General features: G+C 37.5%; 2 protein-coding genes across 4 annotated transcripts; both read left to right on the top strand.

The window, feature by feature from the left end:
- The first annotated feature begins 235 nt into the window (after nt 1-235).
- Nucleotides 236-3,626, top strand: LOC143885239 (dof zinc finger protein DOF3.2-like). Of its 2 annotated transcripts, none has more exons than XM_077389318.1 (4): nt 236-551; nt 927-981; nt 1,300-1,327; nt 2,584-3,626. In XM_077389318.1, exons 1-4 carry the CDS (start codon nt 542-544, stop codon nt 3,436-3,438), a joined length of 948 nt encoding a protein of 315 aa, XP_077245433.1. In that variant the 5' UTR covers nt 236-541; the 3' UTR covers nt 3,439-3,626. The 2 variants fall into 2 exon arrangements, with proteins under 2 accessions (XP_077245433.1, XP_077245440.1); XM_077389325.1 differs by having other exon boundaries at nt 239-551; nt 927-1,004.
- A 4,174-nt stretch (nt 3,627-7,800) lies between these two features.
- Nucleotides 7,801-18,569, top strand: LOC143885227 (uncharacterized). 2 transcript variants are annotated; one of them, XM_077389307.1, is made up of 14 exons: nt 7,801-7,931; nt 11,788-11,997; nt 12,103-12,297; nt 12,559-12,593; nt 12,681-12,770; nt 12,858-13,017; nt 13,148-13,198; nt 15,048-15,257; nt 15,361-15,633; nt 16,251-16,285; nt 16,372-16,461; nt 16,551-16,710; nt 16,845-17,437; nt 17,553-18,569. In XM_077389307.1, exons 1-14 carry the CDS (start codon nt 7,817-7,819, stop codon nt 17,595-17,597), a joined length of 2,262 nt encoding a protein of 753 aa, XP_077245422.1. In that variant the 5' UTR covers nt 7,801-7,816; the 3' UTR covers nt 17,598-18,569. The 2 variants fall into 2 exon arrangements, with proteins under 2 accessions (XP_077245422.1, XP_077245414.1); XM_077389299.1 differs by having other exon boundaries at nt 12,103-12,375.
- The last annotated feature ends 2,211 nt before the right edge of the window (nt 18,570-20,780 follow it).

Genomic DNA, 20,780 nt, shown 5'->3' with positions numbered 1-20,780 from the left:
GTATAACTTATTGAACAGAATGTAAAGTTGGTTAATGAGAAATGTGTAAAGCCCATGCAAGCCAAGTGGGAGACTGTCGGACGTTTCCTCATATTTGGGTTTCCAAATATAAAGCTCCCATTTAAGATTGGAATTCTAGAATATCATTGAAAGTTCTAGAGTTGCCAAACTAAGGTTGTGGCTTTGCATTCAAGCAACATTTCATCATGTTTTGGCAACCCTTTTGTGTTTACCAATATTTGGAAAGGAAAGTAACTCAAAATATACTTTCTATATTCATGGGAAAGAGCCAAAATGAATTGGGTAAATTTAGGAAGTTCTATGGGGATTTTTTATCTATATAAGGAGACATTTGGTCCCTCTTACAACACACCTTGACCTTGAGATCTCATAGAGAGAGAGAGAGAGTTCTTCTTTGAGAGGTTTCCCACAGACCGTTTGGTGTAGAGGTAAGAGAAGAATCAAAGGGCGTTTCTAAGCCTCTTGCTGTGCTCGGAAAGGCTGCAAGGATAGTCGGAGTACACACGTTGAAGGACAAGCCATGGCACAAGGTACTACAAACCCATCTCGTTTAATTTCAAGTTTTTCTTTGTTTTCAATGCCAAAGATCCAAAGGGATCACTAAAGTAATGTTTTAAAATAACATTAGCTTCTACCAAAGATGCTCAAAAATATTGAGAGCTGAAAGAAACTCTTTTATTGGATCATCTCCTTGCGAAGTAGAAAAATGATGAAAATATTTGATTTCATATTTACTTTCTCATTTATTGAGAAATAAAAGTAGAGAGTTTTTTTTTCATTCAAGTGCTTTGAATTTATTCAAGAACTAGAGATTGCCGAATAAATCGGATGCATGGCCTAATCCTTTTTTATTGTTGCATCCACGCCATTGGGGGGGCCCACACTCGCTCATGAATCCGTTGCAGATCGACCCGAATTTTCCATGCTTTCTCTGCGTGCAAGCCAAACATCGATCATCTCGTACGGGAAGCAATCATTACACTGTTACACCTCTCGCCCACCCTCTCTTGTTTTGTATTTCTATATAGTCTAGGGAAATGATATCAGCACAATCATGTTTTGATAATTGCACTAACTAAACCTTGTCCTGTATGCTTTAACCATATGTAACAATGCCCAAAAAAGTTGTCAGCACTCAGCAGCCTTGGACAGCTGATTAATACAAAAAGGACAAATTAAGTTCGTGCCAATTATCAGAAATGATTGTGCCTATATTATTCGCCTTCTATATATCATCTTCTTTCCTCCCTTTCCATGACACTTTCACTTCTCTTTCAGGATTGCATGGATGGACCCTTCACACCAGGTAAGAAGAAAAAGCCCTCTCTCTCTCTCTCTCTCTCTCTCTCTCTCTTGTTTCCCTTTTCTGTAGATCTTTTTTCTTTCTTTTGTGAAAGAGAAAGAAAGAGATCTTTGATGAGAATGTTTTTAGTGATTTTTTTTTTATTTTTTTTTATATGGGTCTGAACTGACATGGCATGATGTTGAAATTTCTTTCTTTTTGTTAACAATAAAGTAAAAAAAAAAAAAAAGGAGAGATCAAGTGGTTTGGTTGGTTTCTAGCTTTGCTTTTATTTAATTTGTGGGTTTTGGCTATTGCTCATAGAGCTTTGATTTTTAGTCCAGCAGAAGAGGGCCTTCCCACTTCATTCAATGGTTTTTCTTAAACTAATAAAAAGAAGCAACAGATCTTTGATAATTTTTAATGGGTTTTCAACTGATTCAAACCTTGTGAATTTATTGGGTTTTCAACTAACCATGTAATTCCCATTAAATCCCTTTCTAAATTTCTACTTTTATTTCTCCACTGGGAATAACTAGAACCACTTAAAAATTTCCTTATTTCTTGCCAGAAGGTGATCATCATCCAATTTTAAAGACACCGATTTTTAAGATTTCTTTCCTTATATTTCAACTGGGAAAAATGATGATGGATCATGATTTGAACTAAACCAATCTCTGAGGTGAACGGATGAGTATCTCCAAAGGAAGCTTTAGATTGGCAAACCAATATAAAGATCACAACAAAATCCTTAGCCTCTCATGAGCTGGCACTGATTCTTGAATTTTTTAGAACCTATGCTTCTCTATATTTTCCATTATTCTTTCTTGACTTAAAATTTTTAAATGATCAAACCACCTTGAACCTTTAATTTTGAAGGGAATTCAATTCAATCTTGTAGCTATAAGGGTTTCTTTATTCATGATTTAGAAACAACACTCTTCAATGAAACCTTACAAACCCATGAAGTTTTTCTGTTTAATTTGAGATAGCATTCTCAAAACTGTCTGGCCTTGAATTATGATATCTTTCCTTAATTTCTTTCTTAGTTTCTGATCTTTAAATGATCAAACCATTTTAAGGGAATTTATCCTAGAAGTTATTAGGGTTTCTTTATTCATGAATAAAAAACAACTTTTCTCAATAAAACCTTACAAACCCATGAATTTTAGTTTATATGTTTAATCAAATTGCACCCTCAAATCTATTAAATCCATTTTTTTAATGGTCTACTAAATCCATTAATTATGATGTCTTTCATTTCTTGTAAACTCTCCCAGGCCATGGTTCACCATTCATTAGAAGATGTGTTGATCTGCCCCAAACCACAAGAAGAAAGGAGAGTGAGACCCCAAGCAGAACAATCTCTAAAGTGCCCTAGGTGTGATTCCACGAACACAAAATTTTGCTACTACAACAACTATAGCCTCTCACAGCCAAGGTATTTCTGCAAAGCATGTAGAAGATATTGGACTAAAGGAGGCTCTTTGAGAAATGTTCCTGTTGGAGGGAGTTGTAGAAAAAACAAAAGGTCTTCTTCCTCTTCAAAAAGGCCACAAGACCAAGCTCTTACCACCAACTCTAACCCACTTCCTACTCTCCCACCCCTAACATATGACTCTAATGATCTCACCCTTGCCTTTGCTAGACTCCACCAACAACCCACAAGACAGTTGGGCATTGATGACCGTGACATTTCTATTTTAGGAAACCCTAAAACCACCCACACTTCTATATTAGGAAACCCTAACAGCACCCACATTGATCTTTTAGGAAACCTCAATGCCACCACTTCTCTTGGCTTTCTTTATGCTTTAAGGAGTGGTTTTCTTGATCCCCCAATTGGGTCCCAAAATTTATACTATGGATTTGGAAATGCAAACATGGGGGAGATGAATGGTGGTGTTGGTGGTGCTGAAGAGGTGGCATTGTCTTTGGAGGAAGTGGGTGGTGAAACACCAACAACTACAGGAAATCAAGGGTTTTGTAAAGATATGGATGGGGAAAATAGAGCCTTTTGGGGCTTGCAATGGCAGCTTAGAGGAGATGGAAACATGGTTATTGAGTCAGGAAGAGATTCTTGGAATGGGATTGGATCATCTTTGCATGGGCTTATGAACAGCCCTCGAGTCTAGATTTTGAAACATTCCTCTCTTTCTTAAGACTCGATGCTTGTTTTTTTCCCTTTTTGTGCTGTATTAAGTGCTTAGAATTTTTTTTTTTGTTTTTTTTTTTGTTTTTTGATGTTGAGGAAGGAATGTGTGTTGAATGGATGCCTGAATTGCTTTTCTATTTTGGGAAAGAGAACAATATTGTTCCTTCATACTGTTCCTTCTTGGGTTTTGTAGCATTGGAGTTTGTTAGGAATTTTGCAGGGTTTTGGATGGGAGTGGCGTGGTATTTCCAACATATTCTCTTCGTGATTGCTATAGAGAATAGAGTCTGACATTTTATATGATTTCTTACAGCAAAATCAGTTACACGTATAAAATACTTTAAGGATAGTGGATTCTTGATGTGAGATAAGCGCCAATTTCGGGATGGATCTTCTGTCATTTGGCAGCAAGATCGAAGTTGGAATTGGGAGGTAAGAGCGTGGCTGGCATGAACTTGTTTCGAGATCATATGGAATTGGACCAAAAAACTTGCTAAATGCCCATGCCAAACAGCACATGCACTATTCAAGGATGGCTGTGCATAGTTAAAGGAAAGGATCAATTACCAATGGGGGACAAAAATTAGGTGGGATTATCAACAACAGGATCCATATTTTTTAGAAATTATCAACAAGGGACAAAAGAGGTCTTGTCATTAAAAGATTGACGAAAATGCCCTTCTCTTAAGCAACACGTTTTGCTTTTCCACTTTTCACTCTTCTCTCTTCTTTCCCTCTTTTTTTTTTACTTTTTTATTTTCAACTTTGTTTTTTTACCTTACCAGTCATCTTCTTCATCATTTAGCCACCATTGGAGGCGGAAAAACTCGAAAATTTGAAACGTGAGTTCGTTCACATCTATCTCTCAATATCTAGATTTTGTTTTTCATTTGTTTTGCATTTCTCCTTCTCCCTTTCAATGGAGGATGAGGAACATGAATCGTACGGTAGAAAGAAAAAAAAACATGAAAATGACCGAGTGAAAAAAAAAACAGAAAGTAAAAACGTGTTCATAAGGGACTTGATAAGCCCATTTGGAATTTGGTAACCCCATTTTGATACTGGATAACCCCAACCCCATAGACTTAAAAACCCCCTTCCAAAAATCCAGTACCCTTGGGCAATTTTAAGGGACTTGATAAGCCCATTCGTAAATTGGTAACTCCATTTTGATACTAGATAACCCCAATCCCAAATACTTAAAAACCCTCTTCCAAAACTCTAATATCCTCGGCCAATTTTCAGGGACTTGATAAACCCATTCGAAAATTGGTAACCCCATTTTGATATTTGATAACCCCAATTCTAGAGACTTAAAAACTCCCTTCCAAAACTCTGATACCCTCGGCCAATTTTCAAGGACTTGATAAGCCCATTCAGAAATTGGTAACCCCATTTTTTATACTAGATAACCCCAATCCCAAAGACTTGAAAACCCCCTTCCAAAACTCTAGTACCCTTAGCCAATTTTTAGGGACTTGATCACCCCATTCGGAAATTGGTGACCCCATTTTTTATACTAGATAACCCCAATCCTAAAGACTTGAAAACCCTCTTCCAAAACTCTAGTACCCTCGGCCAATTTTCAAGCACTTGATAAGCCCATTCGAAAATTGGTAACCCTACTTTTGAGAGTTACTAACCCCCTTCCAGAGAGTTGATAAACCCATTCTACTACAAAACCCCCTGCCTATAGCAACTCCTCTAATGGCATTATAATTCTGCTCATGATAGAATTAACAAAAGAAATGGATGTTGTTTTCATTAAATGTGCTTCATGTATTACATCCCAATTTGTGTATTACAAAAATAAATAAATTAAGTAAATAAAAAAATGTGTAGCCATCCATTCATGTATTACATCAAAATTTTCGTATACAACCACTTGGCTTCCAAAAAAGTGAGTGAAGCCATCCATGCATTATCTCCAGAACTCACCCTAAAAAACAAATCGCTTAAACCCTAAACAAGATAAATCATAAATAGAGGAATGAAAAATAGTGCAAAACCCTTAAAAAAGAAAAGAAAAACAAAACATAAATACAAAGAGATAGATGGTAAGAACTCAACATTCAAGTTTTCAAGATTTGCTAGCAACAATGGTGGCTGAACAAGGAGGAAGATGACTAGTAGAGTAAAAAATAAAAAAAATGTGATAATGGAAAAGTAAAAGAAGAGGGAAGAAGGAGAAAACAAGGTCAAAACGTGTTGTAAATGCCAAAGAGTATTTCGTCCACCTTTTACTGACAAGACCTCTTTTGTCCCCTGTTGATAATTTTTGAAAAGCATGGGTCCTGTTGATAATTTTGCCTAATGTTTGTCCCCCATTGGTAATTGGTCCTAAAGGAAAAAGACTTACTGGGTAGCTCATCGCCAGTGTACATGTGTCACAAAGTCAGATGGACCTAAGTAGTCTTAAGTGGGATCCAATGTAAAATGAGGCATCATATTAAGTGGGATCCAATGTAAAATGAGGCATCATATTAAGTGGGATCCACTGAAAATAAGGGTGTTCCTAAAATTTGTAAGGTGTTGATGTTAATGATCTATTGGAGGTGCAATTTTCATGATATTAGGATAACATTTGACAATTTTGCCCTAGTTGGATGATCATATCATAGCCATAGGATCACAAGAATTGGATCGGAACCGTGTCCATTGGATTCATATTAGGTTATTTTTTCCATCTTAATTTTTGGAGGCTGTTCGTGCCCCTTTACTCCCACCCTCAAGTCTCTACCTCTCTGTCCATCTCTCACAACCAGCCCCCCTAATATTCGATAGAATATTTTATCATGACTAATGTTCTTTGACTTCTAGTAGTTATCTAATACAATAAGCTGGGATGAAAAGAGGAGAGTTTTTTCGATTTTTTTGAAAATCACATGAGAATTACACGTCACATTTTTTGACTTTTTTTAACAAATGCACCCATTCAACTCATATAATTTCAATCCTACCCCCCTTTATGCTTTTAACAAAGGCACCCATTAGATCTTATAATTTCAATCCTACCCCCCCCCCCTCCTTTATGCTTTTAACAAAGGCACCCATTGAATCATATAATTGCAATCCTACCCCTCCTTTATGCTTTTAACAAAGGCACCCATTAAAGCCGTATAATTTCGATCTTACCCCCGTCCTTTATGGTTTTTTAATTAATAAAACTATAGGGTGATCTTAACCATCCAATTTAAGATAAGAGGAATTATGGAAACATCTATAGATTGGAGGGCTAGGATCAGCCTATGGAAATGATTTTTGGGGCACAACCTATGTATGTTGTGTTCCATCACATGGACGGTTTGGATCAACCTATGACGTGGTCCGTACCGTTCTTTGTCAGCCCGTGCATTGCACGGGTTTTTTACTAGTAACTTATAAATGAACTTTGGTAATGTGAAACCAATGGGGGTGTCATTTCAACCGATTTCTCCAAGGGCGCCCTTGAGTTTAACATTCCTCTCTGTAACATTTAAAAAGTTGGCAACTTAAAAAAAAAACAATTTAAATTGAAGTTTTAGGGATTTGCTAGGGATCATCGCAGAAGGCAATTTCACAGACCGGCTGTTGCACGAGCAAGCAGCCACATAGGCCCGGATTTTGTCTTCTTCACTTGATTCATCTGATGTGGCTGCTCTCTCATGCAACAGCCAGTATGCAAAATTCCTTCTGCAATAGTCCCAGTGCCTCCCTGGCAAATCCCAAAGTTTTAAGAACCATGTTCCCAACCCAACCCCCAAGCCAATCCCGACCCAAGTTGCATTCCTACATAACACAAGTCCAGCCCACCATTGCAATTTCCTCTACCGTGATTTGATCATCCTTGGCCCCTTGATCATATAGTAAAATACCTTGTTTAGGGTCATAGGAACTTAATCTAAACCGTTGATTGTTGTGGGTCCCATGACCAAGTGGAGTGATACTGCCTAGATGATTTTTTCACCCCCCTTAGGATAATTCACCCTCATTGTAACTTTTATTGTGGGCAGAGAGGAGATGATTTTTTCGCCCCCCCACTGTAGGATAATGCGCCCCCCTTGTAACGTCAAATCACGTCAGAGTGGTGCGCATTATCCTATAGTGGGGCGAAGAAATCATTACCTAGATTTTAACGCCTTTTGACTTCCATACTCAAATTCTCAAAACACGTGAACTTGGGGGCGCATTATCCTACGGGGGGCGAAAAAATCATAGCTCCTTAAAAAATAGAAAGTCCGTGGAGCCAAAAAAAAAGAAGGAAAGTTCCTTTCCCGCTCCGTGCCTCTCTTTGGCCCCATTTTAAAATAAAAAACGCATACGCTCTTTTATTTCTCTCTCTCTCTCTCTCTCTCTCTGAAATTCTTATCGTTTCTGCCATGGATGCTAACGAGGATTTGAACATGGATCGCCTCTCTCTTATTGATTTTTCTTCAGAGTTCGATTCCCTCATAACCTCGCCTTCTTGCGCTATACAAAATCTTCATTCTTCTGGTACTCTTTTTGTTTCCTTTCTTGTTTTTTTCAATGATGCCGATCTAGGGTTTTAATTCGATTTGGAGGATAAAAGTTTTATTCTCTATGGAGATTTAGGGCTTAGTATTACTCATTGATGTTTTTTTTTTTCTTCCTATGTAATTCTTCTCCTTTCTTTTTGAATGGTGAAAGTAAACTTATTGTTTCCAACATCAAGGAAATGTGAAAAATGCAATCTGTAGTCGATAATAGATGTAAACTAGGGTTTCAAAATGTACCATAAACTAATACTAATTACAGTAGATGAATTCACAATCAACATCAGAAGTAATCTGGCATGAACTGAACTGTAAACGAAGAAAGAAGAATGATATCACTTATGGAGTTGAGGCGGGAATTTGTATTTGTTGTTCTTAAGACAAATCTCACCTCGACTGTGATGAACCAATGGTGCAGATGGGGTGGGTGGTGTAGGATACATCAACTCTCGCTCCAGGGTTGTCCACTCACGTTGCCCGGGTGCCTTTTGAACTCACTTATCTTGCTGCTTGCTTTGATCAGAAGAAAATGGAGGATGAAGATTGTAAAATAGAAAACTAGAGAGAACCATAAAGTGTATTTGTCAGAAGCCTTTCATTTCATAGAGGTGAATATTGATTCTTACGAAGCAAATAGCATTTCCTATTGATTTGTCCCTTGGACTGGACCTATTCTGATTCTGAATTATCCGTCGCTACGCTGTTCCCAAGGACTACAAGAATCAAAATAGCGAAATTCTTGGGTCATATCTTTCATGACTTGACCAGTCGCTCGCCCTCGTATTCTAAGATCACCTCACCCTGCGGTCGACATTCCATTCCCCTGAGTTGTAGGTGCTCGTTGGATTTGAATGGGCCGGGTCTCCCTCCCGAAAACGGTACATATGGCACCATGTCCGTAGCCTTAGTGGGGGTGTGACTAAGGGGTATTTAGCACAAATGCTGACAATGGGCAGGCGAACACTTTCAGTGATCATATACGCAATAGCTGAAGCAAGCGAGGTCCCCGATCGAGGGACTGAACGACTAAGCGTGCGTAAGGGAGGCTTAGCCAACCGCTTTTTTCGAACACATGTAACCAAGGCCTCGCGACCACCTCTCCTTTATGTATATTTTTCAAAAGCCCACTAAATTTTCGAATGCTTTCCGAAGACCATCTCCCCTTTATGTGTATTTTGCAAAAGACAACCCGCCATCAGATTTCTCACTGAAAAACCTACATTCCCCTCCTTTAACATATAAACCTACATTCACCTCCTTAAGTAGTCACTTTACAACAATGGTTTAAGATAAAGAAATGACACGATTTGTGTCTAAACGTTACAAATTAATTGTTTTCAAACGGTAAACTAAACCACGTGGAAAACCTTAACCCGAACGGCAAAGAAGTGATAAATACAAAAGTTGTTAAAATGATCTTTCCCATGAAAAGAAAAGAAAAGAAAATAAATACAAGTAAATAAAAAAAAATTAAATCTCACACACACACACCCCACGACCTGACCTGCCCGTCACAGCTCTATTTGGTATGCATGTGGCAAAGAGTTTTTCCACAAATCTATAATTTTCTCTCAAAGAATCTCCAACCATTAGATATCCAAATCTCTCTCTCTCTCTCTCTCTCTCTCTCTCTCTCTCTCTCTCTCTCTCTCTCTCTCTCACACACACACACACACACACACACACACACACACACACACACCCCTATATATATATATATATAATATAATATAATATACCCCTCTCTTCCTCCTCTCATTTTCCAATGTGGGACAAGAGATCACCACAAAACTCAAAGAAGTGGAGGGAAATTTAAATTTGGGTTTGAAAACCACAAAGCACAAAAGAGCACAAGTTGTAATCTGTCTCTTCTTTTAAACCGTAAAGAATGGTCAACAATCCCCAACTAATTCAAAATTGCAAGAAATAATGAAATCACAAAGTTCATTCCAAAAAAAAAATAAAAATGAAATCACAAAGTGACTGATTTGATTAGGGCAAAGGAATAAGTTATACACAAGTACAGGTGTCTTTTGTACCTGAACCTTACTTATTGTATGTAAATAAAAAAAATTAAGTCAAACACATACACATGCCACGCCCCTCTCGGCTCAGCGCATGCGCGCATGGTAAAGAGTTTTCCCTCAAATCCATTGTTTTCTCCCTAAGAATCCCCAACCCTTAGAGATTCAACTCCCACATGCGCGCACACATACACACAAAGAAGTGGAGAAAAATTCAAATTTGGGTTTGAAAACCACAAAAGTGCACAAGTTGTACAACAAAAGGACCAAAGAGCACAAGTTGTACTTTCGAAATACAATGTGTCTTTTCTCTTAAACCAACACAACTTACTTCTATTAAATTGAGAGGGACCCAATTATCTCCTATGGGTTCAATTTATGAAGGCAGCCCTTGGTGCGACTTGCGAGGGGAAAGCTGAAGTTCAACTAAGAGCGGGTTTAGTGAGTCTTATGGTAAGTGTGATGAATGATTGAGAAAATTGCGAGTTCATAACTCGGTTGCAAAATAGCATGGAATGTGATGTTTCTTGACACGACCAAAGAAGTATGGGCAAAAATAAAGGAGACTCACTCTTCAAATGAGGGTTTTTTTTATGTGTATGAGTTGTTTGAAAATATATTCTTAATTCTTGTGTCAACAAAGAAACACAATTTTTGAGTATTGCACCGCTCTTACCATTCAGATGAGGACTTTTCATTTGTATTAGTTGTTTGAAATTATCTTGTTGTGTCAACAAGGAAAGAGAAGTTTTGAGTATTACACTGCTTTTTATGGTATGAAGAAAAATTAAGTCTGACTTTAATTTTTTGAAGAGTTTAGAGTTATTGACTTTCTTCCCGAGCTCAGTTCATAGTACCATTTAGTTCGAGGACAAATGTTTTCTAGTAAGGAGCTACCTCTCCTGAATAAAATATAGCCTCGTCTTCAATATTTTAGGATTTTCAAGCCAGGAGAATGCCTGCCTTGACCTCTTCCATTGTCAAAGATGATGCTGATAGATGCCACAATGCTCTTGTAAGGGGTTATGGCAGTGAGGCAGGGGAGGCCTTGGTGGTGATAGAGGATGTGATAATAGAAAGTGCAAACACTGTCGACGAGCCAATTACACACCAGTGTATGAGCAAGTTTAAAAAGCTCACATTGGATAATTAGGTATCCTTTGTAATTGATGGAGATGATTATTATTCTCATCTTGCTCCCATTGAAAGTTAGTCACATTGTTTTAGGCATCAGATCATTAGTTTAGTCCTTTTAGGGCACTTGATGGGTGCTAGTTTAGAGAAGTTAGTTCCTTTTGAAACAAGTTATTTTAATCAAATCAGAAGAGCAACATCCTCATGAGATAATTAGGTATCCTTAATAATTGATGGAGATGCTTTTTCTCAGCTTGCTCCTATTGGAAATCAATCGTGTTTTAGGAGTCTCAGCTTACTTTGATTAGATCAGAACAGCAACAATTTTACATTTTTAGTTAGTTGTTTTAGGTTGGTGAACTAGTCTAAATTTAGTAGTTAAAGTAGAATACATGTTAGGGGTCTAGATTCTTAGACACGCACATGAAGGTCATACGAATGGGGATATTTAACTATTCACCGAAATACATTGTCATAATTGCGGAGATTTTGATCTGGTTTCTTCTCTATAGGCTGGATACCATATTTAATGAGCTTTATATCACATATTCCCTATTTCTCATAGTCTTTTGTATTTTTCTGGTATATTCTCTTCGGTGCCGAATTACTATCTTTCCCAGTTGACCTACTTCTTTTTAGTTGCCAAAAGTGATCTCTCACATGAATCTGAATTGACAGGTCTTTCAGAAAATTGCGATGAGGATGATTGCTTTGGAGAGGTTGGGGCTGAAAGCTCTCATGAGTGGGATGATATAATGGCTATCAGTAAGCAACACAAAGAGGCAACTATGTTGTCAGAACCCTTAGAACCAATTAGAACAAAAAGAGTCACCAAGTGTAACTTTCGTAAAAGTTTAGCCTGGGATAGTGCCTTCTTCACCAGTGAAGGTATGCACCTATGTGCATGTGAAACTACAATATTGCCACTTTCCCTCGTCAAAATTTCTTGCAAATATGAAGTTTATAGTCATTTCCTTTGTTTCATTTAATCAGGGGTTCTCAATCCTTATGAGTTGGCTATTGCGAATAAAACATTCAAGGAGGCTGAAAGATATGTTTTTTCTGGAATTCAAGAAGATACACAGAAATCACCCGACTCAAACTCTACATTAGGCACCAATAGTTGGGCACTGGAAAACTGTGAAGTCGAATTGTTTGAAGATATACAAGCCTCTACCCAAAAATCTGGTGATGATTATGATATTTTTTCTGATATCTCATCATCTAGTAGTAAAACTGGGCCACGGAAAGCAGATATACAAGGCTGTAACTAGACCTCCTTACAATACCATGTTTAAAGTGCCAGCTTGTTTTAGTGTTGGTTAATGACATCCTTCCTGACTAATGGATTGTATTTTCTTATTAAGTTTTCATTAGTGGCACCACACTTCAAAATTTTCTCTTTTATTTCAGTTTCTAGAAAGCATTATCAAGATTTCCTTTTTGCAGCATCGCAGAAGCTGGACCCTTCCTCTCGAAGCAGGGTAAGTTTTTTCTTTATTTGCAGAGACTAATCTTCACTGTTTGGCCGATTTTAAAGGATATCTGACATTATTACTTTGAAATTGCAGATGCGGCCTGTGATGAATTCCAAGAGGCTTAACAATAGTAAGCAAGTCTCAGAAAGAACGTTAAAGGAGGCTTTTGTTCACCCACGAGTGGTATCGTCATATTTTATAGATATGTTGTTGCTTTCTAAGGCTTTAATATGGAATAACTGACATCTATTAATTATTGATTAAATAAAGGGTGTCATTAGAAGCGGAGACCAGCACTTGTCTTCAAAGCTGCCCAAGAACTTACCTAGGGCTAATCCCCTCCCAACAACACCAGCCAAAAGAAATCCAAATCCATTGGCTAGTTATGTGTGTGTCAAAAAAAGAAGTAATAATGCAAAGGCTTTGTGTGGTAAGAAATTTTACATTTCTTTTTGAATTACGTTGAATGTGGGCATCCTTCCCTATGCAAGATCATTTAGTAAATTCCCCTGAATTCAGATTGTTGAAGTCATTCTCTGCTTAATATTTAATGGTTGCAGGCAATGTAGGCAGCCAACGATCTGTGGCAGTTTCCAAGAAAGTTATTTCAGGTGATTCTCAAAGGGTTACCCCTAGGTCCACACCTTTGCTCAAAGTTATTTCATGCCTATGATGCCATATTACTATTTGTTGATTGAGCGTTGTGCTTACATACCTTGGTGATCCAATTAATGCTCCGTTTGTTCATGGTGGTTGGCAATGGTCCTGCTCACGAATTTTGAGAAGTGTTCCTTTCCCTTTTTTATGATGAGTTGTCTTCCCTGCATATTCTGCTTGCTGCCTTGGCCATAGATTTTAAGTTGTTGATTTGCTGCATCCTCTTGTCTGAACTATATGTGCTGTTTTATTTGTGTAGATAAGTTGCTGCTTTTTTTTCCGAATACAATAATGGGTTAAAGTAAACTTTTGTTTCCATCATCAAGGAGGTGTGGGGAATGCAATTTACTTCTGTTAAATCGAGTGGGACCAATTATCTCCTGCGGGTTTAATATATGATGGTAGCTCTTGGTGCAAGGGGAAATTGAAGTTATACCAAGAGTGGGTCTATTGAGCCTGTTGGTAAGTATGAAGAATGGTTGAGAAAAATTATCTGGTCATGACTCAGTTGCAAAACAGCATGAAATGTTATGTTTCTTGACCATAATCACAAATATCTCCTACATCTTCGAAAATATCGCAATGTTTTGCAATTGTTTTAATAAAACGTTAACTTACAAAATTTTCCTGTGATTCTGAAAAATAAAAAAGATATCATCATTGTTTACTTTTTATAATGAAAATATCCTGATAAATTCATAATACTATTTGTTATCCTAATTTAGTTATTAAATTATATATTTTTAAGTATTTTATTTTTCAGTTTTTCCCGATATAAACCCAAAAATAACAAAACAATTTAAAATATCCCGAGTACACCCTCCCTGAGAAATTCCTGGGACAAATATTTGTGACTATGCTCTCTATATCAATGTTTAAAAATGCGGATGCGGGTCAAAATGCGCCCTAGAAAAATCCTTGTCGACTCGGCGCGGACATGGCCATTTGATGCGGCTGAGTACTTGGTTGACATGGTCATAACCTAGGAGAGTCAGATGATCTTTTATTGACTCTGTAGGGCAAAACACGAAACACGGCCAAGGGAAAAGGGAGTCAACTCGGGGGAGTCCACGATGACGCCGGGGAGTTTTAAAACTATGCTCGATATGAGCAAAAGAAGTCTGAGCAAAAATACAGAAGACTTACTCTTCATTTGTTGACTTTTTAAATGTATGTGTTGTTTGAAAATGTATTCTTGTATCAATAAGGAAACAAAAATTCCGAGTAATACAAAAAAAAATCACATATATGAGTTGTTTGAAAATCATGGTTTTAAATTTCCACTGAAAGCTACACGAAACGACCAAAATGTTTCCGTTTTCATCCCCATCGAAACACATACCGAAACCGAAACACATACAGAACCAAGACTGTGTGTTTATTAGAGGTCTAATTTATTATTGTGTTATATAATTATGTAGATATGAATTGCATGTGAAATGTGGTGTATGTATGAAGTATAAATATTTATATGAACTACATGTGAAATGTTGTATGTGCTAAACTTTCAAACATGTGTGACAACGCATGTCACTAGGTGTTCAATGTTGTTAAACCATAATGGTTGTATGTCTTGCTAATGTAATGGTTATAACTGTGCATTTGTAGCTATTTTAGCATTTTTCTAAAGTTTTATAGTCTGTATACCATATTTAGTGAGTTTTCTACACACATTCCCTATTTGTCATAGTTTTTGCGAGGTTTCTGGTATATTCTCTTTGGTGCTGATTTACTGTCTTTACCAGTTGACGTCCTACTTTTTAGTTACCAAAAGTGATCTCTCACATGAATGTGAATCAACAGGTCTTTCAGAAAATTGTGATGAGCATGATTGCTTTGGAATGGTTGGGGCGGGGAGTTCTCATGAGGGGGAGGATATAATGTATATCGATAAGCAATGTAAACAGATACCTATGTTGTCAGAACCCTCAGAACCAATCAGAACAAAGAGAGTCGCCAAGTGTAACTTTCGTAAAAGTTTAACCTGGGATAGTGCCTTCTTCACCAGTGAAGGTACACACCTAAGTGCATGTGAAACTACAGTATGGCCACTTCCCTCGTCAAAATTATTACAAATTTGAAGTTCTTAATCATTTCCTTTGTTTTTTTGGATCAGGGGTTCTCAATCCTGATGAGTTGGCGATTGTGAATAAAACATTCAAGAAGGCTGATAGATATGTTTTATCTGGAATTCAAGAAGATATAAAGAAATCATCTGACTCAACCTCTACATCGGGCAGCAATAGCTGGGCACTGAAAAACCTTGAAGTTGATTTGTTTGAAGATATACGAGCCTCTATCCAAAAGTCCAGCGATGATTATGATGATGTTTCGGATATCTCTTCTTCTTGTAGTAAAACTGGACCAGGGAAAGCAGATATACAAAGCTGTAAGTAGACCTTGCTATGATGGCATATTTAAGTGCCAACTTGTTTTTAGTGTTGGTTAACGACATCCTTCCTGAGATGCATATAGTTACCTTGTAGATTAGTGGTATAAGTAGTCAATCGGTAGGAGACAAACATTTGTAGTGTTTGATATACCTAGGATTTACTTGGTAGAATAGTGATAAGTAGTGTTTGGTTGTCGACCTCGTAGAGTAATGGGTGGGGATGTCATTACAAATATATAGAAAGAGAAGAGAGAGAAAAGAGAAAAAGCAAAATTCTACTTCCTAAATTCCTCTTTTTTGGAGCAATTTGGCATGGAAGGTATGAGTAGGGAACAAGGGTGCCATGTCACCAGAGAAGCAATAATTACCTTTGAAGCTTGTCTAGTAGTCTCTAGGGATTGTGATGCTAAATTAGCAACCAAACACTATAATATTACCAAAAGAGCAATTTTTTTGCTTGGGGCATCCTTGAGGATGCCAGGCATGTGGCAACCACCAATGGATTGCAATTTGTTATTAAGTTTTGGTCAGTGGCACCACACTTTAAAATTTTATCCTTGACATCAATTTCTGCCTTTCTGGGAAGTATTCTCAAGATGATTTCCTTTTTGCAGCATCTCAGAAGCTGGATCTTTCCTCCCGAAGCAGAGTAAGTTTTTATTTATTTGCAGAGACTAATCTTCACTGTGTGGCCAATTTTAAAGCATGTCTGAAATTATGTGTTTGAAATTGCAGATGAGGCCTGTATTGAATTCCAATAGGTTGAACAATAGCAAGCAAAGCTCAGAAGAAAATTCAAAAGAGGCTCTTGTTCGTCCGCGAGTGGTATCGTCATATTTTATAGATACATATTGTTGCTTTTTAAGACTTTTATATGGTTTAACTGACATCTATTAATTATTTATTAAATAAAGGGTTTCATTAGAAGGGGAGACCAGCATTTGTCTTCAAAGCTGCCCAAGATCTTACCCAGGGCTAGTCCCCTCCCAACAACACCGGCCAAAAGCAATCCAAATCAATTGGCTAGTTATGTAGGTGCCAAAATAAGAAGTAATAATGCGAAGGCTTTGTGTGGTAAGAGTTCTTACCTTTTCTTTTTGAACCAAGTTGAATGTGGACTTCTTCCCTATGCATGATCATTTAGTAAATTGCATTCCGCCGAATTCAGATTGAAGAAGTCATTCTCTGCTTAAATTTGATGGTTACAGGCAATGTAGGTAACCAACGATCTCTGGCAGTTTCCAAGAAAGTTATTTCGGGTGATTCTCATAGTGTTATCCCTAGCTCCCCATACAGTAAATTGGGTAGCACTTTATCTGATTCAACGGGTAAATCTGGTTCGAAGGCTTTGAGAAATAAAATTGATTCTAGAAATGCCAATAAGTCGTCTAATTCGACTGCCAAAACCCCCCCACGTAGTTTGAGACCTAAAAATGAGTCTGAAAACTCTCATCTGTTGGCATATCTATTGTCTACTTCCAAGTTCTCCCCAAGCACATCACTTGCCAGCTCTCTTGACGCCTTGTCTTCAGAGTCATCCTCATCAACTTCTACTGCTAATCAGAAGCCTAATAAGTCAAAAATTTGCCTTGATATTAGTTCTCCATCCCCTCTTCGCACAAGGAACATTTCAGATAGTCTTTCCTCTGAGCGATCAGATCTTCAGAAACATCTACAAATTCAATCCACCGCAGAACAGGTCTCAGAAACAGGGAGCTGTGTCAAAAGTAACTCTGGAGCACAATGCTTTAAACCATCCGGTCTTCGAATGCCATCTCCAAAGATTGGATTTTTTGACGCGGTTAGATTTTTGCCATCCCAATTTCATATTCATTTTAGTGTTTTTCCTAACCTTGGGCATCTACTTTGCTTGCAATTATAACTTCTGGATGGGAATTTCTAATTTTTTTTTTCAGGAGGTATGCGGTGCGTTCTCCAAATGGAAGTTGTTTGCTGTTTGATTCTGAACTGCGAAGCAGTTTTTTGTAGAAATGCTTATGAAATTGATAAGTTTTGTGGTCCATTGAACCAAAGCCCAATAAGCTTCTGTCTGTAAGATTTGTAGCACAGATGGGTACTTTGAAGTTTAGTTCTCTCCATGCTGGATTTCCACGCGGTGAAAATGTTTTGGAGAACTACTTGGGCATAGAGAATGTAGAGGATGTGCAGCTGAGTAATATCAAAATTAGTTCCAACAAAGGAGATTTTTTGTTAAAAGAAACTATTTGAATGTAATCGCGAGAATTTAGAACCTTCTTACAGAATGGGTGAAAAACACACTGCTAGAACTCCATTGACACTACTGTTTTTTTTCTATAGGAGTGGATATTTTGAGTCAAGAATGGATTCACTCATGGAAAGGGCAATACATGAGACCTCAACATTAGCTTTTCCAGAAAAAAATGCAGTTTGAAAAAATGAAGTTGGGCAAGAGAATGTTATTGCAAACACAGTTTCTATACAGATGAGGTTTTCTGAAACCAAAAGGATTATAGCTCAGAGAGTAATTTCAGTTTTTCACCAGTTTCTAAGCAGTTGGGTTATTTCCATCAAGTTTATTTCTGAGTTCCTGAAAAACTGGGAAGCATCGCAAATTTTGGATGAAGCTACACTATGCATTGCCCATCTACTACATCAACCAATCACTTGATTTTTGTGTAGTTAAAGGATCAGTTGGCCTGAGATTTGGGATCTTCCTCTGTTATTTATATATTTGGACCCCTTGTTCCAAAATGGTTTTAAATGTAGACCATATTGACATGAAATAGCGACATGTTTCTATTTCCATCCTCATTGAAACAAAATCCGTTGGTCAACATTTATAGACTTTGGTATTTTTTTTTTTGAAACACTAGTACTTTAGTATGTAAATTATGGATCTCGACAAATATGTGAAATTTCTTGGCCAAAGTGAATATAGAAGCTTTGGGTTTTATCATTTTTTGCTTGATAAGTACTTTTGTGTTATTTTGCTTGATGAGGGAATATAGAAGCATGGGTTTCCATAATATGCCGTTCCTCCATAGATCGGAGGGCTAGGATCATCCTATGGAAATGATTTTTTGGGCACAACCTATTTACGTTGTGGCAATCAAATGGATGGTTTGGTTCATCTAGGGGTGTAAAGGAGCTGAGCCGAGCCGAGCTGAGCTTGGCCAGGCTCGGCTCGGCTCGGCTCGTTAAGCTCAAAAGCTCGGCTCGGTCAGGCTCGGCCAGGCTCGCGAGCCTTACCGAGCTCGGGTTATATTAAGTTCACACCCCTCATCTTCCCTGGACAGCCCTATCTAGTGTAATTTGACTACTTTTTTTACACTATGGGGGGTGGTCCAAGTAACAAATGGGGTTCCAAAAATGTAGTGACATATTTGCCTCCCCCTTTCTTTCCCTGGATAACCCTTTTAGTGTATATATTAATATATAATAAATATATTTAAATATATTAAATTCTTAACGAGCCGCCTAAATCGGGCTCGGCTCGTTAAGGATTCGAGCCGAGCTCGAGCGAGCTCTCGAGCTCGAGCCAAAATTGACACCCTTAGGTTCATCCTATGGTGTGGGCCGTAAATTACATTTTGAAAAGTACTTGACTGTACAGCCATACACCTATAAAAACTCTATGATTCATTCATTCCTTGTCATATTTAACTAACGCACATTTGTCACAATGCATTCAAATGAGGTGACCCTTTTCATTTCTTCTTAGATAAAAGGGCGGAGGATTGGAGGATAGAGCTAGGAGAAGGACAATAAAATTGGAAATTGACATAAAGTGGGGGTGAGGAAAAAAATGAAAAATAAAATTGGAAATTGACATAAAGTGGGGGCGAGGAAAAAATGAAAAATAAAATTGGAAATTGACATAAAGTGGCATCAAGAAAAAAAAGGGAAATGACAAATGTGCCCCTTTTCATTACTTGGGACACCCTGCTACAGTTTATCTCTGACTGCAAAAGGCTGGTGTACATCACATGCGATGAATTTAAGGGACCTGATTGCCATCGTACACTGCAGCTAGGTGTCCCAAGTAATGAAAATGGGCGCATTTATCGTTTCCCGAAAAAATAAATAAGGAAAGCTAATTAAAGAGATGGCAAATGAAGTTTTGTTTTTAAAAGCCATTTTAAAAATAACAATGAAATGGGGTTTTATAAAGACTCTCTCTATCAAGCAATATTTTTTGGCTACCTATATTTTTGGCACCGCCATATTTTAATAATTGCATCAACTCACCTTGACTTTTCATTCTCAATTTGCTTATGAGTGCCTTTTATGGAAATTGTGATAACTTTTGGTAGGTGGTTAAATAGTGAAAGACAAAGTGAGTGCAATTATTAAAACATGGGAGTTATCCTTCCATCATGTAAAGAGGTCTGCAAATGAAGTTGCAGATAGCCGAGCGAGGGGAGGGATTTCTTAGAAGAAATTGGAGTTATACAATGATTTACCCCCTTGTGTTGCTTCTTGCTCCCTTTGTCTCTTGCTGTTTTATCTCTCAATTTTGTTTGGGAAATGATATCAGCGCTCCAATGCTTTGATATTCAAGCTCAAGTTTCTTGTCTTTTAGTATTTAAAGGGCAAGTGAGAGCTTTTTGGGAACTGTAATAACCTTTACAGCTCTTTAAATACTAAAAGACAAGATACTCGAGAGTGAATATCAAAACATTGGAGCGCTAGTATCATTTCCCTTTTCTTTATGTACTTATCTTTATTATTTTGCTGTGCTATTGTAGTGACCAAGGTTTAAAATTTCGGTTTCAGTAATCGTTTCGGACCCCACCAAAAACTGAAATTTTGGATTTCGCCGAAATTTGGTAATTTGGTTCCAAATGAATTTCGGCCGAAATTTTGTAACACTTTTTTTTTTAATAAATAATGTCATTAAACCGAAATTTGGTAAATGGTGAAAAATGGAATTTCAGAAAATTCCGGTATCGGTCCCCGCCGGTATCCGAAATTTCGGATTTCGGTCGAAATTTTAAAATTTTAAACCATGGTAGTGACCATCTCAGTCCACTTCTTCTGTCTATTGAAAGCTCTGGGCATTATAAAAAGGGAAATGATTTTAGCACTCCATTCTAATGATATGTGGCGAAAGCTTCTTGTCTTTTAGTGTTTAAAGGGGGTGTCAAAAGGTTATTTACAAT

Source organism: Tasmannia lanceolata, unplaced genomic scaffold (genome assembly GCF_043159265.1).
Source record: "Tasmannia lanceolata isolate RefF3 unplaced genomic scaffold, GAP_Taslan_0.1 ptg000002l, whole genome shotgun sequence".
NCBI lineage: Eukaryota > Viridiplantae > Streptophyta > Magnoliopsida > Canellales > Winteraceae > Tasmannia > Tasmannia lanceolata.
Note: the sequence above shows the minus strand (reverse complement) of the source record. Positions and strands in the feature narration are given on the sequence as shown.

Bases quoted from the DNA above. Each gene is read 5' to 3' on its own strand.
- LOC143885239 (XM_077389318.1), top strand. The intron at 982-1,299 runs GTACGGGAAGCA...CTTCTCTTTCAG, and splicing joins AGCCAAACATCGATCATCTC to GATTGCATGGATGGACCCTT. The intron at 1,328-2,583 runs GTAAGAAGAAAA...AAACTCTCCCAG, and splicing joins GGATGGACCCTTCACACCAG to GCCATGGTTCACCATTCATT.
- LOC143885227 (XM_077389299.1), top strand. From the start codon at position 7,817: ATGGATGCTAACGAGGATTTGAACATGGATCGCCTCTCTCTTATTGAT. The intron at 11,998-12,102 runs GTATGCACCTAT...TCATTTAATCAG, and splicing joins TGCCTTCTTCACCAGTGAAG to GGGTTCTCAATCCTTATGAG. The intron at 12,594-12,680 runs GTAAGTTTTTTC...TTGAAATTGCAG, and splicing joins ACCCTTCCTCTCGAAGCAGG to ATGCGGCCTGTGATGAATTC.